Source organism: Leptonotus elevatus, chromosome 18 (genome assembly GCF_054856555.1).
Source record: "Leptonotus elevatus isolate MCC_2025b chromosome 18, RoL_Lele_1.0, whole genome shotgun sequence".
Classification (NCBI taxonomy): domain Eukaryota; kingdom Metazoa; phylum Chordata; class Actinopteri; order Syngnathiformes; family Syngnathidae; genus Leptonotus; species Leptonotus elevatus.
This window is the reverse complement of record NC_141256.1, coordinates 1,445,500-1,467,999: the sequence shown is the minus strand read 5'-3', so window position 1 is coordinate 1,467,999 and position 22,500 is coordinate 1,445,500. Positions and strand designations below refer to the sequence as shown.

Below are 22,500 nucleotides of genomic sequence, written 5' to 3'. Positions count from 1 at the left end.
CAATGGCTGATGAAGCAACAATGGCGACCGGTTGCAAGCAGCTCACGCTTGAGCATTTTTTTCAAAGACGGAAAGCATCGATCAATACTAAAAAGCGCATTGATGTCGACGATGATGATGACTCCGAGCTTGACGCCAAAGTTGGAAGCCTTGACGCGACCGTTATGATCACGTAGTAAGCCTCACCGGCTAGCGCTGCTAACGCCGGAAAACGCGCAGCACAACCGACCGGGTACTTCTGCACAAGCGGAGATTCGATCGGGCGATGGAGAGTTGTCGAAAAGCATCGACCAATGCACATTGATGATGATGATGATGGTGAATCCCGAGGTTGACGCCACAGTTGGACGCGGCCTTTATTCTCACGTCATAAAGCCTCACCGGCTAGCGCTGCTAACGCCGGAGCTGCACAAGCGGACATTCGATCGGACAATGAAGAGTACCCCGAGTCCAATGCATATTCATCGGAGGAGCGTGTACAGTCTGATCACGGAGAAGACACTGGTTCTGGACTACGATGCCACCATGAATGGAGTGGATAAGATGGATCAGAACATCTCTTACCGCCCGGTATAGCAACTGAAGGACATGAGGAAGCCAGACGTAACACCACCGTAACGTAACCGGAACATGATCCTGATATTAGACTTTATGGCAACACACACTGCAGTATATACTTGCTATTCCCCGGAAAAAACGGCCTGCAAGAAAGTGTAGCTTCTGCACGCGAAGAGGCAATCGCAGTGAAACTAATCTGTTGTGCAAATCATGTTGCGTCTCCTTGCACGCAGGGGAGTGTTTCACAAAAAGAAAAACTGTCGTTGAAACATCCACATAATTGTAAATAGCACCACAGTTGCACACATTTGTAAATAGTTTGCCAAATTGTTGTCAAATTGTTTCACTGTTGAATGTAAATAAACGTATTTTGTCATCAAAAAACACTTTTTCATTCTTGGTGGTAGTGTTTTATAGAAGTAAAGCACTATTTAGGTGTTTGTGGCATCATTCATGGACAAAAAGAAGTGTAAAATTCACTAGAGTGCATGAAATAATATCGTTTCACTAAAAGCTTGATTTCTCCGTATTTTGGTCCAAAATAAGCGCATTCGGATGAAACTAACCATTTTCTATTGTTGATTACTACAGAACGGAATAAGGTAGAAACAAACTTTTTTGTCTAATGAAAGATGAGAGTTCAATCTTTCATTTGGTAGTATGTGTGTTTCCATAGTCCAAACAGAACATTTTCTGTGGACCTTGAAAGATCAGTCAAAATGCTTAAATCGGCTGGCACTGACAGCATCCCTTTTCTGAAAACGTCTGACAGTCAAAGAGTTACTATATATATATATATATATATATATATATATATATATATATATATATATATATATATATATATATATATATATACATATATATATATATATATATTTATATATATTTATATATATATATATATATATATATATATATATATATATATATATATATATATATATATATATATATATATATATATATATATATATACATATATATATATACATATATATATATATATATATATATATATATATATATATATATATATATAAAAATGTGTATGTGTATGTGCGTGCGTGTATTTGTTAGCTCACCAAAAACCTATTAGAAAAAATCCCATACCGTTCACCTAAACCGAACACCGCCGTCAGGAGACCCGAGGGGACCAAAGAAAACCAAGGAAGGTGAAATCCAGCACCGACCACCAGACACCACCCACCGGGCCACCCACCAGAATTCTTCCCCAACCCCAGAAACATCTAAATTCCAACAAATCCAAAAAAAAAAAAAAAAAAAAAATCAGGGAGACCTCAAGAGACCGAAGGAGAGACTGAGGAAAGGAAGGAAGGACAGACGAAGCCGAGTGAGATCCACAGACACCAGCCTCCACCGATTCAATGACCTGAGGAGGAAGCAGATTGTGTCTGAGTTTCGATAGATGCTGGTGTGGTGGATCTGGCATGCATGAAAATCTCCACCAAAGAGGGGAGCCGTCGACCCCTGCCAGGACAGAGCAAGCGCAACACCTCAGGGCCCCCCAGGCCGCGGCAGCGCCAAAGGACGACCCCCGGGCCCCACCAGGGCCACCGGTCGGAGAGCAAACCCAGGAGCGCCCCCCACCCCAACACGGCCCGCGCCCCCGACCCAACGCAGCAGGACGGGGCACTGCAGGCCCGCCAGGCACCCCAACGGCCCCCAACCCCCGCACCTGAGTTAATTTTTTTAACGCTTAAAAGAATTTCAATTCATCTCCAAAGTAACGCTTTAGTTTTGACAGCCCTAATTGCTACTTATCCAGTACTGTACATACATAGATAGCTTTAACTATATATAAAAAAAGATTTATAAACTTAACTTGCATGTAGACCAGTTCAAAACCAGTTAAAGCATTCTGTGCACCTGCTTTTGCTGTAGTGATGAAATAAAATTCAGCTGTTATTCACATGTATAAGTAAGTAACTTTAAAGAGACGTTTGATTGAGAATCATTTTTATGAAAGGTCTCTATGAAAAAATAAAATCAGCACTAACATTAACCCCCCTTAAAACTCAGTAGTGATTTAACACGTTTTATATGACTAGTACAGTGCAAGATGGAGGTGGGCGTGGGGGAAAAAATAAGTCAAGTTAACCCTTTTGACTAAAATTTAACATAATGACGTGAACAATTCAGCTTACAAAAAGCCGCTCGGAACGCATTGTGTTCATATCTCGGGGGCTTATTACAGAAAGTAAATCTGGCATGAGAGAAACTGCATGTAAGGTGCTCATTTCCCCATTCTATTATTATTCAGACACGGCGAAGCTTATAAAGGCTTCAGAGGTTGAAGTGGGAATAAGTAGAAATGTCCTTTTGTCCAGCTGTTTTTGGCCATTATTAGCAGTATATCTGTACAATGAATTTGAACGCATAGAATTATGTCCGGTCCCGGCTGTGACGTGTACCAAGTCATGGGAAGAGGGAGGGGGGCGTGGCTTTACTGGCTATTACGAAGGAGCTTTTTTTTACGAGTTATTTACTGATTTCTCCAAAACAAATAGATGAAATTGAAAATGCAAGCTAATATAATTTTTCTGATGGGAAAAAATACGTAAAGGGAGTTTATGAGTGAAAAATTAGCCACCACGGCTGCGGTTTTCCTTTAAGTCTAACTTTGCTGTGCGATACGTCAATTTAGACTCCATATCTTCTGAATTGGGGCACAGTGGCGCATTGATTAGCATGTCTGCCTCGTGTAGGGTTCAATTCAGACTCTGGCCTTCCTGTGTGAAGTTTGCATGTTCTCTTCGTGCCTGCGTGGGTTTACTTTGGGTACTCCGGTTTCCTCCCGCATTTCAAAAACATGCATGGCAGGCCGATTGACCACTCCATATTGCCCGTAGGTGTGATTGTGTGTGTAAATGGTTCTTCGTCTGTGTGCCTACGATTGGCTTGTGACCAGTTCAGGGTGTACCCCTTTTAAGTGTTTTACAGAAAGAAATATAGTATACACGTTTACGTATCGAAACACATACAGTACTCTATATAAATAAATATAAAATAGATTGTGTTAAATAATGGGGAAAATATTTTGAATTATCCAACCTTTTCTAAAGATTGCATTTTAGACCTGCAATTGCAATACAGTGAAACCATGAAAACTGTGATATTTTTGCTCAACAATGTCAGAATCTGATACCGGCCCATGCCTACTTGTGATAACATATTGCTTGTACTAGCATATGATTAAATAATGCCATATTAGCAATTGTAATATGATGACACTTCCTTTTAGGTCTGTCTTGTAATGGAATATGCTGAAGGAGGATCACTGTACAATGGTGAGTTCACAGTAGAACAATACTGTCAAGTGAGTACAATCCACAGTTGTTTTAATGTGAGTTTTGTACACTAAGCACAGCCTGCCTACAAAGGAAAATTATCCCTGATTAGTTGTCTCAGTGACTGTTTACAAGTTGATTGATCCACATCAATACACTAATCTGACGTCAGCCAATGTGACCGACCTTTGATTGACTGTTGTTGGCCTAAACGTTGGTGTTGGCGCCATAGCATGTCACGTGTTGTGTGTGTGGTTGCCGTCATGCGTGGGTGTTGGGGTCACATGACCGGTGATGAATGCCGGGAGCTTCAAATGGACGCGCTTCCCGGTAGTACGTGTGATTGAGTCGGGCTGGGTAGCCGTATTTTTTGTTAACCACATGACACAATGGCGAAAGGAAATGTTGATCCGCATGGCATTGCTCCACCATTCAACTTGTGTGTGATCGTGAAAGGCTGATTAAACTAAACAAAGAGCATTCAAGACTCGTGCCTCTTTTGACTAGCCGACACTGCGACACAGCGCGTCAGCAAGTACAGTAACCACCGTCTCTCTCTCGGAAGCGACAAGGAAGCTTAGAGTCGCTACGTTTTTGTCAACAAAAAAACTGGCATTTAAGGAAAGCCATCGCTCGAAATCAAGCCACGAATGAGCCTGGAAATCGCAAAGTAAGTGTGACCGCGTGTTACGCAGTCACGCCGCTCATGCGGAGCACCGCACCACAACCAAACGCTACTTTGAGAAGAACAGGTAAGCCACCTGCTTCTTGTTTGCCTGTGGATAAGGAATCAGAGTTGTACGCATGCAATGTTTGAGTTTCTTCCTGCTGGAGAGTAGATGAATGAATAAATGCTCATCGGATAAAGTTGTCCATGTGCTTGCCATACGCGCGCTTAAAATGAAGTCCTCTGTTGTGGATTAAATAATGCGATGCAATTGGAGTTTCAAAGGAGTTGACTGGTATCGATAGTGATGATGATGATAATGACTGCAGTTTTGTTGGAATGAAATACACTGTGCATTCATTTGACGCATTTTTTGGAAAGCTGAATAAAAAGGAGGACAAAATGAGTCAAACAAATAGTGGAAACGGGGAAAAAAGAGAGAAAGCCAACTCACTTAAAAGTCATTGGTGTACAAGTTGGAAACATTGCAAAAAGCAAAGGATTGGTAAATAAAATCAAAGGATTGATACCAGACATAAAAGAGCTCATGAGTCAAAAGGAAAATTCATTCCACATAAAATAATTTGTGGTACCTCGGAGTTTGAACATAATTTGTTCCTGCGAAGTGTTCAAAGTCCAAATTGTTCAACCCCCGAAACATAGGAAATAATGTAAATGCAATTAATCCATTGCCAAGCTCCATTTTAATTTATATTTATGCTTTTTACATTTACACCCTGTACAGTATTAAACAACTAGAAAAAATTTCCGCAGAAATTTTGAATGGGACTGCTGACTCTTGCAAGGTGGAAAGACGCATGTAGTACTTTAAGCAATAGTAGTAGTAGTAGGACTTTTAGTAGTAGCAAGTACTTGTAGTAGTAGAAGCAGTAGTACTTGTAATAGAAGCAGCAGTACTTGTAGTAGTAGTCGTACTTGTAGTAGTAGTAATAGTAGTACTTGTAGTTGTAGTAATTTTAGTAGTAGTCAAATGGCAAAGATGGCCTCCGCCCTGTGTGTGCGAGGGGGCGAGAATCCTGGGCATACCTAATCAATTGGCCAAGATGGCCGCCGCCCTGGGAGAGCGGAGCGGCGAGAATCCTGGGCGTACCTAATCAATTGGCCAAGATGGCCGCCGCCCTGGATGGGCGAAGTGGCGAGAATCCTGGGTGTATTTAAACATTTAGCCAAGATGTCCGCTGCCCTGGGCGGGCATGGTGGCCAGAATCCTGGGCATACCCAATCAATTGGCCAAGATGGCCGCTGCCCTGGGCAAGTGGTGTGGCGAGAATCCTGGGCGTACCTAATCAATTGGCCAAGATGGCCGCTGCCCTGGGCAAGTGGAGTGGCGAGAATCCTGGGCGTACCTAATCAATTGGCCAAGATGGCCGCCAACCCAGGTGGGCGAGAGTCTTTGGCGGACCTAATCAATTGGCCAAGATGGCCGCCGCCCTGGGCGAGCGGAGTGGCGAGAATCCTTGGTGTACCTAATCAATTGACCAAGATGGCTGCCGCCCTGGGCGAGCGGAGTGGTGAGAATCCTGGGCGTACCTAATCAATTGGCCAAGATGGCCGCCGCCCTGGGCGAGCGTAGTGGCGAGAATCCTGGGTGTACCTAATCAATTGGCCAAGATAGCCGCCGCCCTGGGTGGGCAAAGTGGCGAAAATCCTGGGCGTACATAATCAATTGGCCAAGATAGCCGCCGTCCTGGGCGAGAATCCTGGGTGTAACTAATCAATTGGCCAAGATGGCGCGAGGGGGAGAGAGTCTTTGGCATACCTAATCAATTGGCCAAGATGGCCGCCGCCCTGGGCGAGTAGAGTGGCGAGAATCCTGGGTGTACCTAATCAATTGGCCAAGATGGCCGCCGCCCTGGGTAGGCGAAGTGGCGAAAATCCTGGGCGTACCTAATCAATTGGCCAAGATGACCGCCGCCCTGGGCGAGCGGAGTCGCGAGAATCCTAGGCGTACCTAATCAATTGGTCAATATGTCCGCCGCCTTGGGTGGGCGGAGTGACGAGAATCCTGGGCGTACCTAATCAATTAGCCAGAATCCTGGGCGTACCTAATCATATGTCCAAGGTAGTAGTAGTAGTAATAGTATTTGCAATAGTAGTGGTCGTACATAGGCCAAGCCTTGAGTACACATAGAAAAAACGGGGGTGAGTTGAGCTCAACAGTGAGAGAGATGATTGGCTGAGGCAGTTGCTATGCAGAAGTGAGAGACCAGGCAGTATAGCTAAAAGAAAGCACTAATTAAATAGCAGTCTATTCCATTGCATTTAAAAACAAAAAAATAATGTGCTTTTTTTTGAAAATGTATTTTTTATTTATTTAAATGAGCTGAACAGTTTAAAATTGAAACGATTGGAATCGGTCAAGAAATGTGGAAGTTAACCATAATCAACATAAACTAAAAGTGTCTTACTGTCGCTTTAAGAAACATTCACGCACACACATTTAATTTTAACTTGTTGGACACATCACGCACACACATTCAACTGATTTGTATGAGAAACAACACACCTCGAACAAAAGCCTCTCACGACTTAACGGTTCAAGATGCAGATTCCAGAAATGGCTCGTTAGAACGGCAAGGGTTTGGGGAACGCGAGCATGTTCTAATTTTTTTTAATCAGATGAAAAATGACCAAATTAGAGCAGGTTGAAAACTTGTGATTTTTTAAAAATGAAGAGAAAAAGGCGAAAAAATAACATGGAGAACATGGCCGAAGTCTGACTTCTCCTCGCTTAAAGTGATATACAAGGTACTAAATGACACCTTTGCCAAACAAAAGTTGGTTTGTCTGAAAGAAGACCCTTGTGACTAAAAAATTTGCAAATTTGATGTTTAGTGAGCAAAGATACTGTGGCCACAGTGACGAGTTGAAGTAAGATTTTTCGAAATATTTTTTTTTCTCTCTTCACTCTGACGTTGATTGCTCCACTCGAGCAGACACAATACACACCAATGTTAAAAGGCTGTTTTTCTCCATTTCGCTCACTCCTTGAATTTCAACACTGAGCTAAAGATAGGAAAAATTGCAACAAAATGAGCAAAAAATTATATCGGTCGGTTAACATATGCGCGCGTAGCGTGGCTTGGAAAAAGGTGCTTGATTTAGTTTTTCCGTTTTCCATTTTTCGGGGGGGTTTGGGAATTGCGTCGCCATGGTAACTCGGAATTCCAAGAAAAGTAATGCCGCAGCGAGTCAGATCGAGCCGCATCGTTTGATACCTCATTTGTGCCGGTGCGTTCTACTCGTATGGGCCACATTTTTGCAGAAAAATCCGTGGAAGATAATATAACTAGAAAAATTTCCGCGGAAATTTTTCATGGGACTGCTGACTCTTGCAAGGTGGAAAGACGCATGTAGTACTTTTAGCAATAGTAGTAGTAGTAGGACTTTTAGTAGTAGCAAGTACTTGTAGTAGTAGTAGTAGTAGTAGTAGTAGTACTAGTACTTGTAGTAGAAGCAGTAGTACATGTAGTAGTAGTAGTAGTCAAATGGCTAAGATGGCCTCCGCCCTGTGTGTGCGAGGGGCGTACCTAATCAATTGGCCAAGATGGCCGCCGCCATAGCGTAGTGGTGAGAATCCTGGGCGTACCTATCCAATTGGCCAAGATGGCCGCCGCCCTGGGCGAGCGGAGTGGTGAGAATCCTGGGTGTACCTAATCAATTGGCCAAGATAGCCGCCACCGCGGGTGGGTGGGGGTTTAGAGAATCCTGGGCTTACCTAATCAATTGGCCAAGATGGCCCCCGCCCAGGGCGAGCGGAGTGGCAAGACTCCTGGGCGTACCTAATCAATTGGCCAAGATAGCCCCCGCCCAGGGCGAGCGGAGTGGCAAGAATCCTGGGCGTACCTAATCAATTGGCCAAGATGGCCGCCGCCCTGCGCGAGCGTAGTGGCGAGAATCCTGGGCGTACCTAATTAATTGGCCAGAATCCTGGGCGTACCTAATCATATTTCCAAGGTAGTAGTAGTAGTAATAGTATTTGCAATAGTAGTAGTCGTACATAGGCCAAGCCTTGAGTACACATAGAAAAAAAGGGGGTGAGTTGAGCTCAATGGTGAGATAGATGATTGGCTGAGGCTATGCAGAAGTGAGAGAGCAGGCAGTATAGCTAACAAAGCACCGTAGAACGCACCGGCACAAATGATGTATCAAACGATGCGGCTCGATCTGACTCGCTGCAGCATTACTTTTCTTGGAATTCCGAGTTACCATGGCGACGCAATTCCCCCCCCCCCCCCCCAAAAAAATAAGTCCCATTAGAATGAATGGGAAAGGGGAAAAAAAATCACAAATAAAGTACCTTGGTAACTCAGAATTCCAAGAAAAGTAATGCCACAGCGAATCAGATCGAGCCGCATCGTTTGATACCTCATTTGTGCCGGTGCGTTCTACGGTACGGGCCGCATTTTTGCGGAAAAATCCGTGGAATAATAAACAATAAAATTTATCAGAAATAATAAACCCGATTTTCTAGGATAGTAATATGTGCCTGCTTTGCTTCGCAAGCAGTAGCTCTGCTATTGCTTTGCAACGTAGCTGTCCCATAATAAACCCGATTTTCTAGGATAGTAATATGTGCCTGCTTTGCTACGCAGCAGTCCCATAATAAAAAATACCTTATTTTTTTTGCTGTGGTGTAATGGTATTAGTGGATGATACATTATATTCTAATGCTTGCTTTAGTTCAGTGCTTAGTTTGTGTATTTTACATTGGGCATATTGTTAGACTACTAAGCGGTCTTTGCGTGCGTTGTTTAACGTCAGGCACGTTGTTGAACAGCCAAGGGGGGTCCTCGTGCCTGGATTTACAGAAGTAGTCACGTAGTTACAACTGCGCGATAATTTCCTTCCTAATTCCACTGTGGTTTGTAGCACTGTATGTTTTTCTTTGCTGCCACTGGCACTGTTGTCTTTCTTTGGGCCCATGGCGAAAACATTTCTCTTCTCAACTACCGCAATGTGAGCATTCGGCTTCGCTCTGCTTCACTCGGCTACCCGTTTTCAAGGTATGTTCGGCTTAGCTTGCTTTGCTTGGGTGTTCGAACTCTGAAAATGAGTTCAAACTTCGAGGCATTTTTTACTCAGATTTTTGTGTTGAAGTCCGAATTGTACGAGTTCCGAGACTCCGAGCTTCCACTGTATTGAGGACATTGAATACACTTTGTGAATGTGCTTACAGTGTTGATAATGAATTGTTGCCACTACTGCTACAGGATGAGGTTGACAAACAAGTCGAATGGTTGTCAAGTGTAATGAAATATACTCAAACATTTCAAAATGAAACAAGACGCTGGATACAAGAAATTGAACAACAGGAAAGAACTGAAAAGAATGAGACAAAGTTTATTGTGGAACAAACAGTTGTTAAACAAACAGAAACAAACAAACCTGCATCAAATGTTTGTGATGCAAATGAAGACGACATAAAACCAAGTGACAGTATTTCCAATGTTGGATCCCATGAAACCTCCCAAAGTATGCGCTCTACAACTTCATCTGCAAGAGCTTTAGACACAAGACAAAGACTATTAGATGAGAAACATGCCCTAGAAGAAGAGGAACAACAATTACGCAAAGGGAAGGAACAATTACAACTAAATACTGAAATTGAAGAGGAAATGGCACAATTAAGCGTACTCAAAACGCAAAGCACAGTAAGCAGGAAAAGCCCAATAAAGGCTTCGGATGGAATGAATTTATATTTGAAAAAAAAAAAAAAAAACTAGTCTCAACAGCTACTCAACGCAAATGCAGATTAATTCCATCCAGCAACTGGTGAGAAACGGAAAACAACAAACAATGATGGAAAACCAAAAATAGTTCAACCCACTGTAATGGATAAAACATCCTCATACAACGAAGTTTATCAACCCATCTGAAATTTAAATACAAATACACATAATGTGGGAAATTATGATGTTCTTGGCATTATGAGGAAGCAAAAATGAAATAACTCTGCTTATACAACAGCAAAGTCTCGCAGCTTTACCAAAGCAAGAGATCCCAGTATTTGATGGAGAACCATTGCAATATCACACGTTTATGAAGGCATTTGAAAATGGAGTGGAACAAAACACAACAAATAATTCAGATCGTCTATGCACTATTTGGAACAGCAGACTAAAGGACATGCAAAACAACTTGTGAGGAGCTGTCAATACATAGACCCAGACTACAGATATCCAAAAGCCAAAACGTTACTGAAAGAGCAGTTCAGTAATGCACTATTTGGAACAGCAGACTAAAGGACATGCAAAACAACTTGTGAGGAGCTGTCAATACATAGACCCAGACTACAGATATCCAAAAGCCAAAACGTTACTGAAAGAGCAGTTCAGTAATGAACAAAAGGTACATGAATAAAGCACTTTCATGGCCTGCAATAAAACCAGAAGATGTGAAGGAACTACAAGACTACAGTTTATTTCTGAGAGGATGCTGTAACGTTATGGAAGATGTACAATATTTCCATGATTTGGACATGCCTTCAAATATGCTAAACATCATAAAAAGTTGCCTGTTGATAAAAAAAACTCAGCCTGTGAAGACAGTTAAAAAAATCAAAACGCCAGAAATTTATACATGCATTTTCTGTGGTGTAGGACACACACTAGTCTCGTGTGTACTGTTGGGTAGAATGGCACATGAGAAGAAAATGTAATTCTTAAAGGAAAATGGCATTTGCTTTGGCTGTATGTCTGTAGGACACAATAGTAAGCATTGTCGCAAAAGGATTTCCTCTTCAAAGTGTAGCCTGAAACACCTGACTTTACTCCACAGAGAGAAGAAGTCAGAGCATGTTAAAATAAAGGCGTAGGTTGGTGTCAAGTGGTCTTACAGGGGCTGGAGAGCAAGACTGTAAGCTGCCAACCGTGCCTGTGCAGGTGAAATCAAAAAATGGATGCAAAATTGTCACCACTTATGCTTTTCTGGATCAAGGGAGCACAGCGGTGTTTTGCACAGAAATCCTGATGGAATAATTGCAACTTACAGGCAGGAAAGGGCGCATTCTTTTACGCACTATGGGTGAGCAAGCAATTGTGAGCAGCAATACAGTGTTGGGATTGGAGGTGGCTGCATTACACGGGGACGAATTTGTTGAGTTGCCCAAAGTTTACACACAGGAATCCATGCCAGTGTACAAAATAAATATTCCCACAAAAAGGGATATTCAAAAATGGCCTCATCTAAAACACATTCACCTACCGCAAATCGATGCAAGAATTGAGCTCCTGATTGGAACTAATGTCCCAAGAGCCCTGGAGCCATTGGAAGTGGTGTCTAGTGTAGATGGAGGACCGTTTGCCACAAGGACTATACTGGGATGGACAGTGAATGGACCTCGAGGAGCAATAAAAGAGACAGTAAACAACCACAAGTTGCTGTCAACAGGATCTCTGTTGTGACACTTGAGGAACTTTGGCAACAACAATTCAAGAATGACTTCCCCGAGAACGCTTTGGATGACCAACCTTCCATGTCAAGTAAGATCAGCGTTTTCTGGAATCAGTGAACAGCACTGTAAAAGATGTAAATGGCCACTACCAGCTCAGCCTCGCATTAAAATAAAATACCATCTGCATGCCTGATAACAGAAAAATTGTGGAGCAACCTTTACAACATCTCAAACAGATGCTTCAGAAGAACACAACATTCTACGACGACTATGTCACCTTTATGAACATTATTTTTGTTAAAGGCTATGCTGAGAAGGTGCCTGAAGAGGACCTGAACCGTGCTGATGGAAAGATGTGGTATATTCCACACCACAGGGTCTACCATCCCACCAAAGCAAAACAGAGGGTTGTGTTTGACTGTGAAACAAGTTACCAAGGAACGTCACTGAACGTGCAACTTCTCCAAGGCCCTGATTTAACAAGTTCCTTGATCGGCATGGTGACCCGCTTCAGAAAGGAACCTGTGGTGCTAATGGCTGAGATTGAGTCCATGTTTCACCAAGTAAGAGTAACCCCTGATGACACAAGATTTGCTCAAATTCCTCTGGTGGCAAGATGGAAATTTGGAGGAGCAACCTGTTGAGTACCGAATGAGAGTGCATATATTTGGAGCCACATCATCTCCCAGTTGTGCCAACTATGCCCTCCGAAAGTGTGCAGATGACTATGGGCATCATTATAGTCAGCAAACTGTACACAAGATACGTCACTGTTTTTAAGTTGATGACTGCCTTGTTTACGTATCTACAGAGGAAAAAGCTGCGTCATTACATTGGAAACTGGTCTCCTTATGCTCCAAGGGGGGGATTTTCTCTCACAAAATGGATGAGCAATAAAACAAGTTTTTTGGAAACCATCCCTGTGACACTGAGCGAAAGGGATTGAGCAGCTGAGCTGGACATGGAATTAGACGCTCTGCCTGTGGAAAGAGTGCTTGGACTTGAATGGTCTATTCAATCGGACTCATTTTGGTTCAAGGTTGAGCTTAAGGACAGCCTGCTGACCAGAAGAGGAATGCTATCCACCATAGCCTCCATTTATGATCCTTTTGGAATGTTGAGCCCTGTGATTTTGACAGCCCAAAAAATCCTGAGAGACTTGTGCAGGAGAGAAATGGGCTGGGACAAAACCGTACCCGTATCAGTTGCCAGGGCATGGTTGAAACTAACACAGGAACTCTATATGCTGGACACGTTAAGATTAAGAGGTGCCTGAAATGTGATGCTAGCAAGCATGGATACGTAACAGTTACCTATCTGGTGTCAAAGAACAAGAACTCTGACGTACACTGTGCTTTTATCATTGGGAAATCTCGAGTTGCTCCGCTAAAACCTGTAACTATTCCCAGGATGAAGCTAATAGCTGCAACTATGGCCAGCCGCATAGATGTACTCTGGAGAAAGGAACTGCTGATGGACCTTGTGGATTCTCTATTTTGGACGGACAGTGAACCCGTCCTCAAGTACATCAGAAACAAGACCTCACGTTATAAAGTATTTGTGGCTAACCGGGTCCCACAAATCCTCAAGGCTTCTTGTACCACACAGTGAGGTATGTCGACACTGCAAACAATCCAGTAGACATTGCCTCCAGAGGGGTGAAAGTTGAGGCCTTTGTCAAACATCCAACGTCGCTTTCAAGGCCCCACTTCCTGTTAAAGCCTGAGAATGAGTGGCAGTGGCCTTTCAGTTCACAAAACAGTCAACTTTCCCCTGAAGATCCTGAGGTCAAGAAAGCGGCCATAGTTAGTCTAATACAGGCAAATGAAGAGTCGGTTTTGTACCTGCTCCAATGTTTTTCCTCCTGGACACGTATAAAGAGATCCGTGGCTTGGATCCTGAGAATAAAAGACTGGCTTTTGTCCTGCGCTAAGAAGAGGAGACAATTACTTCTGACTGTGGGACAGTCAGACCTCCTCAGGAAGCAACAGGGAGAGGAGATGACCAAGTTTGAAAGGAGCACTATAGCCAAGAGTCTCACGGTGGAGGAGTTGGACCAGGCTGAGCTGGCTATTGTCAAATACTCCCAGCGGAAACGATTCCCTGAGGAGGTAGCCAATTTCGAGAAACGTAATCCAATTAAGATGTCCAATCATATTCGAAAGCTCTGCCGACAACTTCAAGATGGAGTTCTCAGGGTTGGTGGTCGACTCAGCAGATCTATGCCAATGGAGGTGAAGCATCCTGTGATTTTGTCAAAGGATCTTCGTGTTTCAGAGCTTCTCCTTCGACACATACATCAACAAGTGGGACATGGTGGTCGCAACTACATGTTGTCGAAGTTGAGAGAAAGATACTGGATAACTTGGTTGTAACGACAGCTATACGGAAGGTGCTATCCAAGTGTCGCCGCCTAAATGCTGTGCCTGTTCACCAGTAGATGGCTGACTTGAAAGAGTCGTGCCTGATGAACCACCATTCACTTTGTTGGTGCAGATTACTTCGGGCCCTTTCAAGTAAAGAGCAGAAGGAGTGCGGTTAAGAGATATGGAGTGATTTTTACCTGCCTGGCAATCAGAGCAATCCATTTGGCGATCGCACCATCACTGGATACTGCCTCTTTTATTAATGCACTCAGGCTGACTAAAGAAGGGCTGTCGTTAATAGTCTTTGGACCTTATGGACACTTAACTCTTTGACCGCCAAAAACGTTTAATAACGTTTAGTAAAATCCAAATAAGTGCCGCCAAAAACGTTAAAAGACGTTAACTATGTTTTTTAATGGAAACGGGTGGAGGAAAGCCTTGGCCAGCTGTGCTCAAAGTATCAAGCAGATCGAGTTAGTCTAATGACTATTTATGGGCACTAGATGGCAGCGATGACTCTCTTTGGACAAGATCGGGTAGGAGTCAGTAGTAGAAGACGTGAGGTGGAGCTAGGGTGTTGAGGGGAGAATGGCTGAGGAAGCGAAAATGGCGACCGGTTGCAAGCAGCTCACGCTTGAGCATTTTTTTCAAAGACGAAAAACATCGACCATTGCTAAAGAGCACATTGATGATGATGAAGGTGACTCAGAGGTTGACGCCGAAGTTGGAAGCGTTGACGCGGCGGCTTCGATCACGTCGTAAAGCCTCACCGGCTAGCGATGCTAACGCCGGAAAACGTGGTGCACAACCGAGCACTTCTGCACAGTCGGACGTTCAATCGGACGATGAAGAGCACCCTGAGTCCAATGCATATTCATCGGAGGAGTGGGTACAGTTTGATCACGGAGAAGACACTGGTTCTGGACTACAATGCCATCATGAATGGAGTGGATAAGATGGATCAGAACATCTCTTACCACGGTATAGGAACTGAAGGACATGGGGAAGCCAGACGTAACAGCAGGTCACCGTATCATGATCCTGAGAGTAGACTTGATGACAACATGGTCAAACACACACTGCAGTACATACCTGCTACTCCCCGGAAAAAAAGGCCGGCAAGAAAGTGTAGGGTCTGCACGCGAAACTAATCTGTGGTGCAAATCCTGCTGCGTCCCCTTGCACGGGGAGTGTTACACAATATACCACACAAAAAGAAAAACTGTGTAGTTGAAACATCCACACAATTGTAAATAGTACCACATGCACAGTTGCACACATTTGTAAATAGTTTGCCAAATTGTTACACTGTTGAATGTAAATAAACTTATTTAGCTATCAAAAAACACGTTTTCATTGTTGGTGGTCGTGTTTTACAGAAGTAAAGCACTGTTTAGGAGTTTGTGGCATCATTCATGGAAAAAAAAAAGGTGTCAAATTCACTAGAGTGCATGAAATAATATCGTTTCACAAAAAGCTTGATTTCTACGTATTGTGGTCCAAAACAGAGCATTTGGGTGAAACTAACCTATTTTCTATTGTTGATTACTGAAAAATTGAGTAAGGTAGAAACAAACTTTTTTTTCTGATGAAAGATGAGAGTTCAATCTTTCATTTGGTAGTATCTGTGTTTCCATAGTCCAAACACAAAAATTTCTGTGGACCTTGAAAGATCAGTCAAAATGCTCTAAATCAGCTGGCAATCAAAATGCTGAAAATGGTTGGCAGTCAAAGAGTTAAAGAACTCGATTGTGGATTACTTTTGATTTTCTTTCTTTTTTGTACTTGGATTTGTTTTGATACTTTACTCGACGACATCTTGAATGTGAAGAAAGATCCAATAGACTATCATTATTCGTTACACTGATTGGCGTGCTTTTGGATTATTTTTTGTATTATTATTGCTGCTTCTCGTCTATTATTTGTTGTTGACATTGCTATCTGTAATTATTAAGTAATAATTAAGGGGCTGGTGTGTAGACGCCATAGCTTATGTCACGTGGTGTGTGTGTGGGTGGGTGGTTGCTGTGATGCGTGGGTGTTGGGGTCACATGACAGGCGATGAATGCCGGGAGCTTCAAATAGACGCGCTTCCCGGTAGTAGATTGAGTCGAGCTGGGTAGCCATATTATTTGTTGACCGCATGACACAATGGCGCATGAAATGTTGATCCGCATGGCATTGCTCCACCATTCAAGTTGTGTGTGATCGTGAAAGGCTGATTAAACTAAACAAATAGCATTCAAGACTCGTGCCTCTTTTGACAAGCTGACATTGCGCGTCAGCAAGTACAGGACCCACCGTCTCTCTCTATGAAGCGAAAAGGAAGCTTGGAGTCGCTACAGTCGGCATGTTGGGCTGGAAAAATGACACACTGCAAAAAGCTGCCTGCGACGTCAACTACCATATACCTTCTGCACATGCATGATAAGTAATACCCTTCAATATCATCGGCAGCGGTAGTTAGTTCCTGATTCCAAACCTGAAGATTGGTGACTGTATGTTGTTGAAATTAAACGAAGCAAATCTGCTTCATTTTAACTCATGCTAGCGCGGTAGTGGTGGTAGTAAATTATGTACAGTGCCAGCTGCCCTGGTACAGACTGACAGAAGCGTGGCTGCCAGTTTGAATCAAACAGCGGACCTTCCGGTTACTGGACGACTAGCTCCACCCTACCCCCTGAGCCACGGCCGCCACACTTATGTCACACAAATGTCTCACTCCATAATGACAGATATCATTATTTGTTATACCACTGCCAATTACTACTGCAATCATAATAATAATAAAATACTTGATATATGGTGATTTGTGGCACATATTTCACCCTAATATATATAATTTGTGGACAGTCCTAGCTAGATGTGCAACGGATCACAAAAGTCATGTTTCGGATCGGATCACGGATTTGAGTTGCGTATCAATCGAATCGTTTTTCGGATTGGCAAAAAAAAAAGAAGCTAAATGTAAAGTTACTTGTCACAGACCACACCAAATGGCAAATATTCTTTTAATGAACACAAAATTATTAAATCAAATTTTCCACTGCAGCCCAGCCAACAATTTTTGGTTCCCAGAATGCATGTAGCGTTCCCCAGAGGTTAGGTTGGTTACAGTTTGGTTCCTTTTTGGTGGCTCCGTAGTTGCAATGGCAAGTTTTTGTAACGTTCTCTAAACTGTCTCTTTTTTATTTACCTTCCCCACAAACTTTACTTACCCACTCGTAAGCTGTGCACCGGTATGAAAGCTGCATGCTATACCACTGCACTGAATGTCAGCTCTGGCAGCCATACAGCACCAGGTGACGCTCGTTTTCTGTACTCTCCAATTATCTAACAAAATTATAAGGCTAATGCTAAAACTGCGATATCTATTATTTCTACATATTATAAGCACATTTTCTGTTAATAAAATTAATAAGTAATAATGCTGTGCTAGATAAATAACAACATTCTAAAAACGTTTCTTTGGTTTGGTTCTAACTAACCTTTAGATAACCAAATATGGACGTTCTTTAAACGTTTGGGGTTAACTGGGAGTAATATGACCTCACTTACACAAGAACCAAACTTTGTCTGATGATGCCTCAGAAAATGAGTTGTAAGCTCAATGAGATACTCAAAGTTGAGGCTGATTTTATCTTTGAGAGGTCAAACTTACTAAATCTCGGATGATTCTGACGCACACATTGGCCTTACCCCGGAATTACACCGCATACATGTGCGTTGCGGATCTGCTCTACTCAGTCTTGACTGAGTGCTCCGAACACGTCAATTTTATGGACAGAACTCACCAGCTGCGCACAGTTGCGGTCTCGCATGATCGCGTGCGATAATGTGGCATTAAAACAAACGACAAACACACAGAAAGTCTGTGCTCAACAGAGAAGCAGAAAGAGAGGTGGACTTCTTTTGATTGAACTCACCGTCCATTCCCATAGCTTCTGCTATGACGTTCCATGCAGCATCCTTTTTTAGGTTGTTCTTATAAAAAAGATGTGCCGTGTCATGTATAATTTTGTGGCTTTCTACCTCCATTATAAATCTCTCCTTGTCCATGTTCACTGGTGTTTAAACAGTGAATTAAAGCATTAAGCATTAGGATGTTTTGCTGACATGATTGCGAAATAGGATCTGGTGAGTATTTTATTCTGAAAAGTAACCGGAATTTTTTATTTTGAAACTGCGTTGGTCTTCCTGTCCCGCTCGGTGTGTTCTGTGCTACTTTGCCATTTGATGGATGCCGACGGATGCGTTGTCCGGCAAAAATTGAAAATAGGTCTAGTTTGTCCGGCGGGCTTCGGCACGATGGAGCTGGTCCGCAGTCGATCCGCAGCGCATACACAGCCTGTGTAATTTGAACAAGCTGATAGAATTGGAAACGACTCCGCTGCTGGAGCGGAGCGGATCTGCAACGCACACGCACACGCATGCGGTATAATCCCGGGGTTACTGTGTAGGTTGCAGCTTGTACGAGTAACAGCTGTGGTCTGTTCTAAAAAATAGCTCACCAGTGATGGAACACTGACTTCCTAAGAAGAATTATAAGAAGAAAAATGTCCCAAAAAAAAGTAAACTTATGGTACATGTTTCTTAATTTACTAAATATTCTTTTTTTTGTTTAAAAATGTCATTTTGTGTTGAATGAAAGAAAGAGGTGTTTTTATTTACTCAACCCTAATAAAAATCTGTGAGAGAGTGAATCTGCAATAAATGAACCGCGAAGTAGTGAAGGGACCACAGGTATATGAATATCAGAATTTTTATTTTTTGAAGGTCACATATTTAATTGAATGCACTACAAATACAAGATATTTAATGTTCAAACTGATCAACTTTGTTTTTTAGCAAATACTTATTAACTTATTAGGACCCTTTTGCCATTGCCAGTCACATATTTAATTGAATGCACAACAAAGACAAGTTATTTAATGTTCAAACTGATCAACTGTATTGTTTTTAGCAAATACTCATTAACTTATCCTTTACTGCCAAAAATATGTCATCACATATTTTTTTTTAATGTAATGTAATGATACTATCGTATCGATACATCGTACTATCGTATGAATCGATAGTATCTACTGGGCGTGTGACATGACATACGTCTATTGTATGCAACGTGTATATGCAACATGTCGTTGCTACTTGTATATTCAACTTTTCTGTGTTAAGTGTCGTTGCTACGTGTATGTGCAACGTGTCTATAAAATTATGTACATACTAATGCTGTCAAAACGTTAGCTCATTGATTAATCCCAAAAAATAATTGCATTAATCCTGTATTAACGCAGATTAATCACACTCTTAATTTTGATCACAGATGATCCCAAAAAATGTTGAAGACATCCTCATAACATTAAATGGAGAAATAATGAACACAGATTCGAATATCGATAGTTTTACAAATTAACTTAAAACCTTTCTTATTAAAAGACATTTTAATTTCTAAAATTGTTTCTTCGACTTTAACCTAGATTTTCTTGTTTTAACATTTTTATTATTGTAGCATTTTGAGATATCCTGTCGATGTAAAGTGTGTTACAAATAAAATGTATTATATAAAGGTACTACAAAAAATGTTGATTAAAAAGCCTTTTTAATTAAGTGATTAATCATGGTTTATTAATTATTAATTATTAATTAATCTGATTAAAAATGTAATCGTTTGAGCATGTACTAGAGCTGTCAATTACATTTTCACTCATGGGGAGAAAAAATATATTGTATTGCCAATATGTGTTGCCATTATTAAAACGATGCATTTTTTTAATTGACGGAAGGAAAGATGGATGGAGTGATGAATGGCTGAGAGAGAGAAGTTGAGGAATGACAAGTTGCAACGACACGTAGCAATGACACTTAGTTAGCACAGACACGTTACATATACACGTGGCAACGACACGTTGCATGAACACGTTGCTTATAAGATAGTCACACGCCCAGTAGACATTGACACTATAGTTAGGCATGACAACATATTTTTGGCACTAACGGAACCCCATTAGTGCTGCTCAGTTGTTGGACATCCAACACGGTCATTTTTGGCAAGTCCCGTAAGCGTTCTTGTGTAAAAAAAAAAAAAATTTTTAAAAGTGCCATTTTCCAGGTCTCTGATATTTACTGCTGAGGCTAAGTGAAGCGCTGGAAGTAATCCATTATTTTTTCCCTAATGCGGAAGCGGTTGGCGCATAACCCCCATTGTTGAAGCGCCATCTGTAAGTGACTTTTAAGACACTATTATATGTGTAATGTAGATATAATGATGTATGTGTGAATAAATGGTAGTTATTGTTTACCTTAAGTGGTAATCGCTAGTGCGCTAATCCTAATCGGGATTGCTAACCGTTTAGTATAGGCTGATTTTGTTGGTGTTTAATGAATGAGGGGATTTGTTTTTAAACTAAGTAAAGCACTTTGAGTTGCATTTTTTTGTATGTAAAGTGCTATACAAATAGATATTGGTTGATTGATTGATTGAGTGAATAAAGGGAGTCCTCGAGTTACATCGTACACGACCTACGTCATTTCGACTTTACGGCGCCCGTGCCTCATCCATAGCACCTTCTTTTTCGTTAATTTCCCACAGTAATCACGCCATTTTAAAGTTATTTAAAGTTGTGTTGTTGTTACCTCCAGCAACGGATGCCCATCAGCAGGTCGGCTCGCAATCAGGCGCGTCACATTTCACGTTTAAGTTTGTATTAGCTTCGCTCTGCCATCCGTCAGCAATGAATCTTCGTGTGGAAACACGAAATATTGTTTCCGGCTCTTCCCGGGTCGCGCAAATAAATTTTTGGGGAAATTACTATACAAAGTATTTTGATGTAAATATTGACTTTAACAGGAAAATACGACTTAAGTCGAAATTCGGGTTACATCACCAGCGTAGGAACGGAACTTCGTCGTAACTTGAGGACTCCCTGTATATTTATAGAAGATAATAAATTACGAGTACTTGTATTCATTCAATTTACGTCCAATATTTATGGATTTAAAAAAAAAAGTTTTTTTTTTTGTCGTATAATCGATAGGATAATTATTTTTAAAAAGATTCGAGAGTGACGGCACGACATTCATGTCAGTTTTTAATGCAGTGACGCCTGTGGGATCAAAGGTCTTGGGCATTCAACGTTGGTTTTCGGCCTTGCTACTTACATGCAGTGATTTCTCCAAATTTCCTGAACCTTTTGATATTATGGACCGTAGATGATGAAATCCCAAAATTCCATTCAAATGTATGTTGAGGAACATTGTTAGACTATTTTCTCTCACACTTGTTCATAAAGAGGTGAACCTCGCCCGATTTTTGCTTGTGAATGACTTAGCAATTCAGGGAAGTTCCTTTTATCCCCAATTATGGCACACACCAGTTCCCAATTAGCCTGTTAACCTGTGTTAAGTTCCAAACAGGTGTTTGATGAACTTTCTCTGTCTTTTTTCCACCTGCCCAGGCTTTTTTGAAATGCCATACAATTCTAAGTTAATAATTATTTGCTAAAAACACTAACGTTTCTGTTTCAACATTAAAGGAGCCTTGTGGAGTTTGCCACTTCTAAGTTAATAATTATTTGCTAAAAACAAAGTTTATCAGTTTCAACACTAAAGGAGCCTTGTGGAGTTTGCCACTTTTTTAAACTCATGACACTCTATGGCCTAAAGTATAACTGAAACCTTTGTGTCAAGCTCGTGCATGGTGTGCGTGAGAGTACATGCACTCGAATATTTTTTTTTTCAGTTTTCTTGGCATCTGAGGTGAAGTTTTGGCTGTGCTCGAAGTCGGCCTCTTGTTTTGTTTATTTTTTTTCTCTTTCCATCCCAATCTTGTTGTACGCTAACACACTGTCCACAATGTCCACAGGAATGAGCATGACACCACCCTCCAATACTCCACCCCTCTCCTCCCTCAAGAAACAATGATGCTGTTCGCTCTAAACACACCACGCTGAAGGAAGATACAAGCTAATAGGCACTGTCGGAGTAAAAAAGTCAAGGCTCTTTGTATTCATCTGGGCAGTGATGGATCATGCATGATGTAGAAAAAGCTTTAGGATTACCTTTTTGAACTGGCCAAGACACTTTTAAATATCTTGTCTTTGTAGTGTATTCAATTACCGGTAAATATAGCTTAAACATAATTTGTAAATCATTGTATCTGTTTTTATTTGTTTAACATTACGT

General features: G+C 41.7%; 1 protein-coding gene across 4 annotated transcripts in view; it reads left to right on the top strand.

Annotated features, from left to right (window-relative positions):
- map3k7 (mitogen-activated protein kinase kinase kinase 7) overlaps positions 1 to 22,500 on the top strand; it is a 102,224-nt gene that overhangs the window by 32,701 nt on the left and 47,023 nt on the right. For all 4 annotated transcript variants that reach the window (XM_086060641.1, XM_086060642.1, XM_086060640.1 and 1 more), the window contains one exon: positions 3,824 to 3,869. In XM_086060641.1, the coding sequence (XP_085916767.1) occupies positions 3,824 to 3,869 (46 nt within the window). The remainder of the gene's footprint in view (positions 1 to 3,823; positions 3,870 to 22,500) is intronic.